This window comes from Aphelocoma coerulescens, chromosome 12, assembly GCF_041296385.1.
Source record: "Aphelocoma coerulescens isolate FSJ_1873_10779 chromosome 12, UR_Acoe_1.0, whole genome shotgun sequence".
NCBI classification, from domain to species: Eukaryota; Metazoa; Chordata; class Aves; order Passeriformes; family Corvidae; genus Aphelocoma; species Aphelocoma coerulescens.
In genome coordinates, this window is record NC_091026.1 from 2,923,941 (window position 1) to 2,938,347 (window position 14,407).

The 14,407-nt window shown below is 41.2% G+C and overlaps 1 protein-coding gene across 9 annotated transcripts in view; it reads right to left on the reverse strand.

Moving 5' to 3' along the window:
- Positions 1-14,407, reverse strand: part of ATP2B2 (ATPase plasma membrane Ca2+ transporting 2) — a 361,326-nt gene that overhangs the window by 68,690 nt on the left and 278,229 nt on the right. For 2 of the 9 annotated variants that reach the window (XM_069027403.1, XM_069027405.1), the window contains exons 9-13: positions 11,865-11,960; positions 5,914-5,955; positions 4,115-4,279; positions 1,763-1,977; positions 275-517 (exon numbers count right to left, since the gene is read on the reverse strand). In XM_069027403.1, coding sequence (XP_068883504.1) covers positions 275-517; positions 1,763-1,977; positions 4,115-4,279; positions 5,914-5,955; positions 11,865-11,960 — 761 coding nt within the window. Of the gene's footprint in view, positions 1-274; positions 518-1,762; positions 1,978-4,114; positions 4,280-5,913; positions 5,956-11,864; positions 11,961-13,477; positions 13,511-14,407 lie in introns of all 9 variants that reach the window. The other 7 variants (XM_069027407.1, XM_069027408.1, XM_069027409.1 and 4 more) reach the window with 5 other exon arrangements.

The window sequence follows — 14,407 nt, forward strand, 5'->3', positions numbered from 1 at the left end:
TATCTGCACCAAAACGGGGCCACCCCAATCTAACGACAGCAGGAGGCTTTTAAATGTCTCATGGTCTTGTGCTCTTAAGTGAATCCCTGCCCCTGAAAAAAACAATAAAATACACAGTTTTTAGAGCACCTCTTCTCATTTTGAGGACCTCAACAGCACTTAATGCTTCATAATCAACAAGAAGATGTCAAGGAATTAACACTGCTCCAAAAAACAATTACACCTCTGCAAAGCTTCCCTTAATTGACCCCCCAAAAAACCCCCACCCACTCACCAGAATTTTTGTGGTGTAAGCACTGTTGATAGCAATTGCATTGACCAGCAGCTCCATGGTTTTGGCAGGGATGGAATCGGGGTCAGGGATCTCCTTGTAGTGGACGTCCCCCACGTAGGCCTGCACCACGGTCATGCGGTTGGTGGTCAGCGTGCCCGTCTTGTCCGAGCAGATGGCCGTGGCATTGCCCATGGTCTCACAGGCGTCCAGGTGCCGCACCAGGTTGTTGTCCCTCATCATTTTCTGAGGGGAAAACCCACCAAAGCCCAAATGAGAAACCCTTCGAGGCTGGCTTGGACAGGTTTTTAGTTACAAAAAGGCAAAGCAGCACAGGTTTAGTCTTGCCGGTGAGAACGTGAAGTTCCCTAAAGCTGAGCTTTGGTGGGGGCCAATAACCCCTAAATCCCAGTTAAAGACAACCAAGCCGGGACTATCCCTGAGGTAGTTTTGCCTCTGATAAACTAAAAGAGTTGCATCATTTTCCTGCAGTAGGTCTGCATTTTAAGGGATGGCTGGAACAGCCAAGATTAGCTAAAGGAACCGGAGGTAACAGCATTTTTTAAAATATTGTCATTTTAGGAAACATTTGGGGTTTTTTTCTTAACACCACTTGGAATGCCAGGATATTATCTTGCAGCACACCTACGGACCACACATTTTGGGGCAAAAGCAAAAGGGAAAGAGAAAGGGGGAAAAAAAGTGTGTCAGAGGAAGGACATCAGGAGAATGAGACAATATTTTAAAAGCAGCTACATTCATTATTAGCAAAACACCGTCTTTGAGATGAACTCCTTTATCCTAACAATTATATTTGGCTACATAGAAGCCAAGAGATTGCCTCCTAAACTTCCTAAGTTAATTTGTTTACATGCTAAATGGAAATAAACTTTACACCATCTTCATCTAAGATTCCTAGAATGTTTAAATCATCTGATTAAATTGCTCAGGTAATCCCCAAGCCCAGGATGTTAATCCTCTTTAATTTCCTGATAGAACCATTTACACTGACTTCAAAGAACTGCAACTGCATTTAAGAAAAGTGCATGAAAGCTTCAGTGGAACTTTTAATTTCTTTGAGAAACTCCAGTTTCTCTGAGAAGTGTTCCTGAAGACTTCAAATCCTTGCCAAAACTTTGTACTATTGCACAAGAAAATTTGAATACAAAATTATTCTATATCAAAAGACTGGACTATTTTCAGAGTGCATTCTGCTCAATAAATTCCTGGCTCCTTGCAAATTAAGTAGGTATTTCTACTGCTTGATATTCCTGCACTGTGCAGCTTCAAGGAGATGTACTGGAAGATGTATTTGCATTTTTGTTGGAAATACTTTCAATTTAAGTTTAATTTAAAGCAATTTCATTAACATTTTGAGCACGTAATTTTCAGACCATTTTCCATCACATCTGATGGAAGCTGAGGACCAACTCAGTAGTGAACTCAAGCAAACAGCATTTTTCTCCCTGGATTATTTTGAATGTCTCTTACCTTTACAGAATATGCCAGAGAAATAGTGACAGCAAGTGGGAGTCCCTCGGGGACAGCAACCACAAGCACAGTAACACCAATAATGAAGAATTTAACAAAATACTGAACGTAGACAGGAGTGCACTCAGGCAACCACTGCTTCTTGTTGACCACAAAGGTATCAATGGCAAAATACAGTACCAAGATGATGACAGTGATGGCAGACATCACCAGACCTGGGAGGAGAAAGCACCAGTTACCATAAACCCAAACAGCACTGGGAACACGAGCAATTAGAAATCTGCCCTGGGATTTGACAGGAAATTATTTCTTTCTTTGTGACATTTTTCACCAGTACCAATAACAGTGCCACATTGTAAAATGAAGAAAAAGCGCTGCCATAATATATTTACAGCAGCCATCCATTCCAGTGCACAAGGAAGCACAGAATTCCAGGGAATTCATTTTTAGGCACTGTCTTACTGCTGCCTTTAAAACTTCCCAGGCAGTGCAGGAGTTCTGCTGTCACTCGAGCTAAGTTTATTCAATTTAGCACATTACTTTCCCTGGTAAAACATTTATCTGTCCTTTTAACCCCCACCTTTTACAAATTACTTGTCTATTCATATCTAAACACCTTTCTTTTAAATAAGTGTATTTTCAGAGCCTCAGGCAAAGGAGTCTCCCACAGTTCATGCTGCTGTATAAAATAGTCTAGAAAAGCCCTACAGATGTGTCTGGGTGAATACAAAGAGGCAAAAATGCAGAATTATCCACAGGACAATTTTTCACTGTGTTTCTTTAAAATGTGACAATTATTTGTGTTTCCAAGGTGTCCCTTTTCAAGGGAACATCTGCAGAGTGTGTGTTTTCACGAGCAGAGGCTCAAAAGAGACAGAGACACCAAAAAATATCTCACAGAATTCACAAAATATCCCAAGGTTTCCATCCACTCCTCCAATGGCACAGACCGCTGGGATCACACTCCTGCTCCACAGTTTTGACCCTGGATTTGAGTATACAAATATAATTTCCACTAGAGCCTCAGCTTTGCCTTGCCCTGACCACCCCTGTTTGGTAGGTTTGTGTGAAGCCATTGAGCTTGCATTCGGGAATAAATTAATTTCTCCCTAATGAGATCACAGAGTAGAAGGAGAACACTGTGAATCTCATGTCTTGACTGCAGTTTTAAAAAAATTGGTAAAGCTGAAGGATGCTAAGGTTGACAGGAAACAGATGAGTCAGGGGGATCACTCTGTGCCAGAGGATACAGGAAAATCCATTAAAATATTGTACAGGCAAATACTCCTGACAGCACAAGACATCCCCACAGATTGTTCAACGAAAAAGTAAAACCAAATGAGGCAATGATTAATTAATTTCATTAATGTTCCTTGCCACATTCTGGTTAGAATTCCCTGCACAATTACTTTAAGAGTGATGTTCACGTGCCTGCTGAAATACCAAAGCAGAAGTCAAGTTAGTGCAGAAAGGTACTTAATCTAAGGAATTAATGATTGGGGAAAGAAAGGGGAGAAACTGGAGGAATATGGATTGGGGCAAAGCATTGAATTGGTTAACAGGGATGATAACCCCAGCTTTGGTCACACTCTGTTCAGGCAAGGAGAACCAGCATCATGGGGTTACGTGATCAGCTCCTGTAATGAACTTAAAAAGGGATGGGAAGGGTAAAAATCAGACTGGGGAAGAAGGCTAAGGGAGATAGAACAGAGGTAAAATGATCTTGCAGGGCTAAAACCAAGGAGCTGAGATCAAAATCTCTTTAATACCACAAAAACAAAAACCAAAAACCAAACCAAACCCAAGGAACTTCAGGCCCTCATGGAAGATTTCCACTCTCCACTGACAGGCTGGGAAAGTGCTGCTCCCAACAGCAGGGGCCAGATGGTTCTGGGTACAGGAGTCAAAGGGTGTGTCGTGCTTGGGGAGAAGGCAGGAACGTGGGTATTTGGGGGGAATAGAATGATTTCAGAATCCATGAGAGGGAAATACTGTGTGAGTGATATTTCAAGATGATATTAGAGATTCTGAAACTGTATACTCCCAAGTTCTGAGGGGAGAGGAAATTAAATACGTAATTACTGCACTTGGGAATATTAACAATGAGAAAAGTTGCATTTCATTTTGATTCAAATATTCATTACAATCCAAGTTGCCCAAAGTTTCTTGACAGTCAAAGCTGATTTTTAGGAAAATAAAGATCTCCAGTACCACATACTCTCCTTAAAACAGCTTTATGATGACCCATTTCCAAATCTTGCAGGAAAAAAGGGCCTGTCCCTTTCAGACCCCTTTGCTCTGCAGCTCTTTGCCTGCTGTGACCCAGAGGGCTTTGGTGCCCCTCAGCCATACCTGCTTTGCCAATCTGCACTGCCAGCTTGGTCAGCTTTCCCTGAAGAACGGATTTTTCCTTCTTGTGCATGTTGGATTTCTTCTTGTCCTTGTCGTCTCCCTCTCCCCCTTCCGCGCTCTTCAGCGGCTGCATCTCCATGGCAGCAGCCCCGTCCTGCTGCTTGGCTGATAATGCAGAACAAAACTGTTACTCCAGAGCTTTATTCCTTCCTTTTCTCCCACTGTTCATCCTCACTGAATCCAGCCAGCATCACAGGGGCTGGCTGGGACCATCACTGCCAGGGACACCCTTGGCTCCCGTGCCAGGCAGGTGCCCTGGAGGCCCCGTGGGGCTCTGCAGGACACAGCTGTGCCAGCACATCCGTGTGCCCTCAGGACACGTGGGGATATGGGCTGGCAAACCATTGCTTGGGTTTCTCTCTCGTTTCTGCCCCCCCCCATGGCACTCTGGGCCATACACATATATGTCACTGAATGCCTTGCAGGTGACTTGGCAAGTGACAGCATCAGCACTGCAGGATTCCCTGGAATAGCTGAGCTCAGGTGCTTTGACAGATCCGCATTTCTCGGAGTTTCGGGATGTCTCCTAGAATGCAACGCCCCTTGCAATCATATTTCCAGCGCAAACATTTTGAAGGGAACGTGGCTCCTCCAGGCTGCAGGGGCACCTCAGCGACAGGGGACCACACTCTGCCATCCAGCATTCCAGAAAATCCCTGAGCTATAAAGTTTCCTCAGCATTCAGTGATGAGGTAACTCAGCCGTCGGGGCTGATGGCGGTGGCATGGCCATTCCCCCACAAAAACCACACACAACTTCAGGGCTGATCCCTCCTTTCTCGACAGAATGCCGATAGAAGGAAACTTTATTCTTCTGTGTTTCTGACAGGCAGTGACATTGCAGTGGATATATGTGCATGTGTCTGCTTTGTACTGAGCACAATAAATAAAACAGGATGAGATGAAACAGCTTTGCTTTCGTGAAGAGGTTGTACAAGACCATGCTTGTTTGACCTGGAAATCGAATTTATCTACCTAACCTGAATGCTTATTATTTAATAGCATTTTATTTGGCACTTTTGTACTGTTAACCACTGAGTTTCTCTACCCAGTTTCTGAGCTGTCATCTTTGCAATATTTAATATTATCTGAGAAGAGAAAATTATTGTTTAATTTGGTATCACCCAAAGAACTCTCGACAGCTGTGTCTTATAATAAAAAGGGAGCCATGACTTTGCTTCAGAGAAAGCAAAATATTGATTCCAATTTCTTCCTGACATTGTATATGGAATAAGAAACTCCTAAGACTCTTAATCTTCCTGTTGTTTATCCTCATAAAAGGCTTTTACACTGCTAAATAACACCTTGACTTTAAGGTTTCCTTTTGTTATGGCTTTACCTTCTCCCTGCAAATGAAAATCTGTCCAGACAATGCCATCAGACACCAGAGATGATGAGACATAACAAATTGGGTTGGAAAATCACTGACAATACGTAGGATACAAAACTTGCACAGGAAAAATTAATTCTAATGAGCTTTGTGAGATGAAAGCAACATCTATAAATGATTTCTTTAAAATACTCCTCTCCTAAACATCTGCAACCCGCGGAAGTTACAATCTCTCTGGGGGGTTTTTGGTTGGGGTTGGTTGTTTGGGGTTTTTTTGGGCATTCTGCATGAACAATAAGGGCCAGTTTCACACACAGCACAAACCACAGGTTCTCGTTGTACTTTGGGACAGGATTGAACTACATGCTAACAACACATTCCACAACCTCCTGAATAGGAAAGAAGATTACCTTTGTTCTGGCTGTTCTCCATATTCCCATCCTGCATCTTGCCTAAATGATGAAAAATTCCAACAGACAACAGACAGTAAACAACCTTCAGCCGAGACAGAACACGAAAATGGGAATTCAAATCAACGGGACACAAAAGCCATGAGCACATCACAGGGAGCTGGGCACCATCCCCTGCCCTCACACCTGCACTCACAGGAGTGCCCAACCCAGCTGGGCACACCCAGGGAATTCCAGGCAAGGTCAGGGTTGGAACACATTAAAAACACTAAATATCAGCACGTGGTTTTGAGGACTCTGCATGAATTCAGAGGGTGAAGCTAATAAAGTGGATCTGGTGGAAAGCTGAATTGGAATAGTATTCCTGAACTGATGTTTCAGAGGGCTGGGACTTAAAAACTCTGTATCGAGTATGACTTTCTTAATGTATTCCAGAGTTAGGTTAATCGTGTTACTAAATTGAGAAAAAAAATAGAAGCAATAGTGTTCATAAATCTAAATAAATAAATAAAAATGTAAATCAGATTGGATTTTTAAATTACACCTTCCTCACTTGGTGGTACTAATTAGCAAATTTCTTCTGGAAATACAAGTGCCAGGTGACCTAAATTCAGATTTATCCTAGAGACAGATTTACCAAGTGCCTCTAATTTCCAGCTGGACATTTTCTCTACACACAGTTTTACCCCACCAAAGTCCTTATTCCTTTGTGCCTTTTTTTAATTGGAAATGTCATGTGAAAGTGTGTATGAGATAAAAATGGCAAAATGTACAAATTATATACAAAACTTTGGTATTCAGAAGAACAACTAAACATTTTAAAATGTATTCAAAATTTCTTGGAGGGAGCCCTTATGAAACTCTCCCAGTAATATATGAATTTATGGAAAAGACTACAACAAATATTGTTTCAGAATGGATGTCAGGGTCTTTTGGTAGTCATGCAAAATGCACAATAAAAAATAATGCTAAGGAAAATTAAGTTAAAACACCATTACAGGATTGTTGACACATTCTAATAAGAAATGTATCATCAGAACTTATTAAAAAGTGTGCCAGCAGGTACGTCTTGTTCTTCTGACTGCTAATGGATTAATTTTTTCACTCTGTTGTGAGTAAATAATCACAGAATGGGAAAGCTAAGAAGCATCTCTTGCATGTTGGCCTGTGCACTAAGTGGGAGAGCACTAAAGAACTCCCTCAAAAGAGAGCAAAATTGACCAAACCAGTCTTGTGTTTGTCAAAAATAGACCCCAGTGTCACGCTGGGAAACTCCAAAGCCCAGAAGCGGAGCCAGGGAAAGGACATCTCGTGACCTAAAACCATCCCAGAGCTCAGATGAATTACTGCAATAAACCACTGACCATCAGCTGCTTGACTCTATTTCTAATCCTATCCCTGGCAACCACAGAACTTTTAAAAAATCAGTCCCCACCTTCCAGAGCTTTACACTTTGTATGAGAGATGAATCCATAAAGCTGAGCAAACCCAGCTCGTTTTCATGGTGAAATTCCCTAAAAAACCTTTGCCTGTGGGCCACAGTTGAACTCAGTACCTGCCTGGTGGCTGTTTTTCTTAGAAGGGCTTTTAATAAAGTTACTGGAAGACATAAAATATCTCTGGAGATTCGGATTTCTGGCTGGAGCATGAAGCCTTCTCTAAGAACTGGAAGGCATTAATTTAGAGCAGGCAGTCTGCTCCATTTCCTGCTCTAGAGATCCTTCAGCAGAGTGCAATTCCAAACCTTGGAGAGGCAAAAATTGAAGAATCTTCAACTTTCAAAAATATAAAAATCACCAGCAAAACCCAAATATGACTGTCACAACTGGCAAACACATCACAGAGATTATTTTTCTTTGTAAATCAAAATATGTAATTTTAGGGCATATACTTGCTATTTAATAGCATAATTATCATAATAAATTACGCTCACAACTGAATGGCTACCTGAAAATACCAGTGCACAAAATAAACAATCATTAAAAACAAGGTACATTTAGGTATTTTAAAAATACATTCTTAATATTCTTAATTTACTGCATTCAGGTTATTGAGGGGGGGAAGTGATCACAGGTAGTTATAGTTCAGTTATTTAGACAGAGTGACAAAGAAAAGGCTATTCGGGTAATTAAGATAAAGAAAAGGATGCTGTAAACTATTTATACCCTCCTGGGCCAAATAATTTCAAAGCTGTACTTTGCTATAAAATATGAACAGGGAAATTAAGACAGAAAGAAAGATGATAGAATCACCACTGCTGAGAGATCCTTCCTCCTTCCAGGTACAAATACTCCCCATCCTTCTGTCCTCGCTGCATTGTTTAGAATCATCAAAAGGATGAGTCTTTCCTCATATTTTGATAGCATAATGTGAAAAAATTCCTCAAAAATATGATTTCTTTTTTACAGAATTATGTAAATATTTTCTTCTTTTCTGTTTGGAGTAATAAATAAAATGAATGTTGTTTGGGCTGGAGGAATCCATCTGAGTTTTTTTATCACTTTTCTAAGCAAGGATGAAACGTCAGAAGGTTTAGAATAGCATTTCTAACAACACCTGGATTCTGCAGCTGATTTGAAAGTGTTGAATTCAAATGTAAAATGTTTTGCACCTGCCTTTGCCTCACTACAGTTCCTGTGTTTTGGAAAGGACTCGTGGCACCTTTACTGACTAAATTCTTACTCTGAAAGTCATGGACTTCACCAAATAAAATTCCCGAGAAAAGCCTCCCCCCCTTTACCTGCCCCAGCCCTTGAGGAAGAGCCAGAGACACAGAATAACAAAGTCCTATCACTGTTTTGGAAATTATTTTCCTCATTTGGAAATTATTTCTAAATTGGAAGAACTGCTTGGAATCAAGCAAAGAAAATGATGGAGTTGTGTTCTCAAGTGCTGAGCTGGAACCACTGTAATAAACAGGAAGTTCTAGATAATTCTTCTGTGTATTCAATAAATAACTTCACTTACAAATCAGAAATATATTAAAATATAAATTTAAAAATGAATTTAAAGTAACAATTTTTTTTTTTTTAAATACCCTCAAACTGCAAATTGCTTTGCAGGAACTGAAGTCGTTCAGTACCTACACTGGGATTAGCTGTAGATGTGAAATACCCCAGCACAGACTTTACTATGAGTCAGGTGAGGCATTTCTATACCTTTTCTATATTTTCTGAATACACATTTAAGTAGCAAATTCTCTGGGTTACAAATGCCAAAAGAACCCCAACAACCCACCCTGGCAATCCTGATTTAAGGAAGGTGGCAGTACTCTACTGGAAGGAAATCAAATTTGGGGTAATTTGCTCTACTAGAAGGAAATCAAATTTGGGGTAAACAAGCTGTAAACAGGGATTACTGCTTCCCTGATTTTCATTTTTTAAAATTACCTTTACTAAATATAATACTTTGAAATGAGATAAATTTTCCTGAATTCCTGCCTTTCTGCAAAATTATCCGCTCTGTTTACAACCTTGACTTGCACCTTTCAAAAACTGAACTTCTTGTCCATAGTTTTAACAATTAGCAACAATTTTCTATTTTGATCTCAACTCCTAAAACCCAAGAGAATTGATGAGTTCCTTTGATACAGCACCTAATACACAGGGTGGGTCACAAAGTAAATTAATTTATCACCACAGGCTCACTGGCTGAAAACAAACTCTTTGTTTTGTGTCAATTGTGTATTGACAATTAAGAATGAAAATATTTTAGCTGAAATGTTAACGGGTTGATTTTCAAGCAGCAGCATTTCCTGAGCTTGCTGCTAATTCAAGTATATAATTCTTTTTTATTTTAAAATATTTTCTATACAAAGGTATCAGACTTTAGGTAAAAGGCTTGTTTCCAATCACACCTCAGGAAGAATTTTCAGACTTTTTAAAAGTGTTTATTTCATCCAGACCAAAAGAACATGCAGAAGAATTTGGGCTCCTTGCTTTGTAACTTATCTCCCCTTCCTTTCTCCCCTCCAAACCGTATCTACATTTTCAGCATTCTCTAACTCATCACCAGTGCTAACTGAGAAATCACCAGGAATCTGGCACTGGCCATTTCCCAGGTAATTCCAAAGCACTCAGATCTGAGTCTGCCTGTCTGAGTTCTGCTCTGAGCACAAAGTCAGAGCAGTTGGATTGTGGAAAGCCTCTGCTGTCCATGTTGATCAAAGACCAGCAGAATTATTGAACTGCCTCATCTCAGAGGAACTAAAAGCCAAAATATCCTCCAACTGCACAAAAAAATTCACTCTACACTTCAAAGTCCTGGGTTTGTATCTCTCAGCTCCAGGATAAACATGGACAGTAACTGTTGTTCCTGACTGGAATGAGCATGATGGAAAATCACATCCCTAATTCGGACACTGATCTAATATCCCCTGGAACTCAATTTCCTCATTAAGCTCAGCATTAAGGGCAAACACAACCGGGATTTACCAGGCAGCCCCAGCTTTGAGCAGAGCCCAGGCTGGAGCAGCACAGGGCTCGTTCTGCACCTGCTGAGCACCAGCAAAGAGGGGCTGAGCTCTGCTCTGCAGCTGGCAGGGACGAGCAGGAACGCCGCGGATCCAGCGCGGCTGAGGCAGAGTTTGTTTGTTTTACACTCACCAGAGCAGAATCATCACAGGATCATCACAGAATGGTCTGAGGTGGAACAAACCTTAAAGCTCATCCAGTGCCACCCCTGCCATGGGCAGGGACACCTTCCACTAGCCCGGGCTGCTCCAAGCCAACCTGGCCTTGGGCACTGCCAGGGACTGGGCAGCCACAGCTCCTCTGTGCCAGGACCTCAGCATCCTCACAGTAATAAACACCTATCATTCATTTCCTGGTTCTTGGTCTCTGGAATCTGGAACCAGGATGATGGAGGTTCCTGCCATGCAAGGAGATGCAGGGATTGTAAATCCTAGTTTTCCAGAATGGGTTTTAAATCTGGTTATATGTTTCTTTTAAATGATTTGAAAATAGCTTCAAAGATTTCCTGTGTCACTGCTTTAAATAAGATACTACAGCAGTAAATCCTGGCTCTTACTCAGCACTTGGTACTGCTATCAGAAACCCTCATTTCACATGTGAAATGCAACAACTGCTAACCTGCATGGAAAAAAAACTTCTATCACCAACATGATGAAAAGTAGAATGACTTTCCTCAGTATTTTTGGCACTGCACAAGAGGGAAAGGTTCCTCTGGCAAATAAAGGCTCATGTATCTGATTAGCAGCAAAATACAGCTGATGCCTACACTAATATTGACCCATTCAATTCAATTTAACTCTGGAATTTGCCTGTTAGGAGAGAGACTGAAATATCTGTGTGCTAACGAGGGGTCAGGAGTCTGTACTGGGACACAAAACTGGCTGCAGGAATGGATTAGTTTGGGTTTAGTTAACATGGGCAGGCTCAGGAGAAAATCACTGAGGGCACACACAAAACTTCTCAGGCCCCCTGAAACAGATGCTGAAAGCAGCAAGAGTTGTTCCTAACACAGTGTTGTTGAAATGGAGCCAGATCCTGATCCCAGCACTTTCTCAGAACCACGTGGAGATTGTGTGAGGAATTATCAGAGTGAAAAAGAGGAGAAGCAGAGAGAATCCCTTTCTCATGGTGCTCCTCTTCGGAACTATGCTGAATAATGAAGCTTTGTAATAAAACTTCACGTGAATCTACCCCAAAGTTTTGAAACTGGCCTGACTTAACTGCTCCTTTTAACTGCAGTTTTAATGGCAAACAGATCAGGATTCCAAATCCTGCCTCTGCCAGGCTGGATTCTGCAGGGATAAAGCTGCAGCATCCCTGTGGCCTCTCTTCCAAGCTCCTGCAGAGCGTGTGGAGTAGGATCTCTCAGAGTGCAGTCACACACACACAACATCTGTGCAGGTCAGGGAGGGGAGAGGGAATTTGACACAGTCAGGAGAGAAATCCATCAAATCCGACAAGCCGGGGGTTGTGACGTACCATTGACTAAGCTGGCATTTGCATTATCAGTGGCATTTGCACCTGCTGCACCATCTGTGGCTGGAGGAGGGTGGGAGGAGGGATGGGAAGAATCTACTGAGCAATAATGGATAAAAAAAAAAACCAAAGAAAACAAACAAAACCACAAAAACAAAACAACAAATGATAAATAAATAACAACAACAACGCGAACGAAAGCACGTGACAGAGCGAAAAGCGTTCGTGGCTTTGTTTGCTCCCAAAATCAAAGAGTTTTAAATGAATTAACACAAATTTCCAAAGCAACGTGGCATTGGGAGGGTGTCACAAAGTGAGCCAAAAACTCAAATAATAATAATAACAATAATAAAAAGAAATAAATATGAAACACGTTTAACAAAGTTAAAGGAGTTGGTGAGAACTGAGTGTGCACAGCCCTGTGCACATTGCTTTAGTCCTTTTAGGTGTTATTTTTTGTACTTTAATGTAATTTATGCAGTTTTAAAGGGGTTGAAATATTTCCTTTGGAGTTCATTTACACAGTGCACAGGTAGTTTTAAAATATGCATTTAAAATGCATTTTATATATATATATATATATATATATGTACATACTACTACAGAGCACAGTGGCACATGTTTTATGGTTTATATAATTTTGCACATTAGGATTTAGCACCATGTCCTGCCATCACCCAGGTAAAACGCACACTGATCTGAGTAGAAACATGAAATTTTCCTATATTTTAGGTAGAAAAGGCAAATACAGTCTTGAGGAGAATAATGAGTTATTTTAAATCCAAATGATGAACGTGACACACTTCCTGGTTTGTGGTGACATGAAAGGAGAATCAGAAAAGAAAACCCTCTTCTCCTCTTCAGTAATTATCCACATATTAGAGAAAATTGGACAAGAAATCTTTCCTAACAGGAAGGTGAAAAGCTTGAAGAAGGTTTTATCATTTTACTATGATTTTATAGTAGAGTTCAAAAAAATTAGTCTCTGCAAATAACAGACAAAATTCATTTTGTTTTGTTTCTGGTGGTTAATTGCTCACAATAGAACCAAGTCCTCCCATAAATCCTGACTGAGACTCTCAAGCAGCTCCAGTCCCTGCCCCACAGGGATTGTTTCATGCTGTACTGGGTTGGTGCTGCAGAAGAACGGGCTGATTTTATTTACAAATGGCAAATTGGGAGAAGAAAATAAACAGCTCCCAGGATTTAAAAACACACCCTGTGCAACTGCATTCAGAAACATTTCAATTGCAAATTTGATTACTGTGATGGCAATGACTTAAACTGTTTTGGTGACTCGTGCTTGTTCTTTATTCCGTTTGGATCCCCACCCCAACCAGCACAGCGTGAGCTGCTACCAGCAAATCAAGGATCCCACGTTAAATACTTTGCAATTTACTGCTGGGGAACAGCTGATTATTGGAGCTGAACATGAAGATTTGCAACACCAACAATGCCTGCACACCAAAAGATTTGGCACCAGCAATCCTGTTGATTTGAAATAATTCTTTAATTTCGACTTGACTGATTCAAAGACAATTATTCCAATCAGCAGTTCCCCCCTGATTGGCACCAACTGAAAGCCTCCATTGGATGGGGTACAATTCTCACTCTACCTGGAAGCTGCTGTTCCTCCTCCTGTTTCACACCTGCGTGATGATTTTAAAGTGTTAATGAACAACAAAAGCACACGTGGACTGAAAGGAGTATTTGACTGGCAGGATTTCTGAGAACTGCAGGTTTTTATGTACCAGAGGTTTTCACTTGAAGCTGGGCCTCCATCTGCCACCAGCTCTGCCCAGGCATGAGCACGAAGCTGCCAGCAGCATCAGAAAATGTGAAGGAATTCTCTATATTATGGATTTTTTAAATTACAGCTGTTTCTACAGAGCCACATTCAATTAAATTCTGTGTCTGCATCCAAATTCTGACACACCTCTGTGAGGATCTCTGTCTCTGCGTAAGTTACAGCTACAGTGCGGTGCAAAATCCCTGATTTCTCTTTTCCTGCCTTTCCAGGCTCTTCCCAGTGAAACCTGAGAGAACCACAGTTGTCCTGAGCACAGCCTAGAGAGGCCAGCCCAGTTAAACCCAGCCCAGGCAGCTCGCACATCACACAGGGATGAAGCTGCTCCTCCTCTCCTCCAGATCTCACAAAGGCTCTGTCTGGGAGTCTCTGAACTCCCAAGAGCAAACTCCAAGGTACTGCTCAAAACCAGTCTGGCATAAAAGAGTTTCATTTTGTGAAGTTTCAGTCTTTCTCCTTTTAATTCTCCTGGAACTGCCCATGCCTGGCAGGTTTTGTGCCTTCCTGGGCAGAAATGAAATGATAAACATTTCATTAAGTAAAAAGGGACTTCCTCAAAGCAGCAGGGAGTCAAAGGCAGCCACTTGCTGCACATACTCAGAAATGGAAATTGTAGGTCCTGAAAACCATTTGAATTTGGCCTTCCTATCTGCAGCTTCCAATAAAAGGATGGAAACAAAAAAAGAGGTGGAATCATTTTGCCTGACAGACAGTAAATAAAATGTTCAGTAAAGCTCTA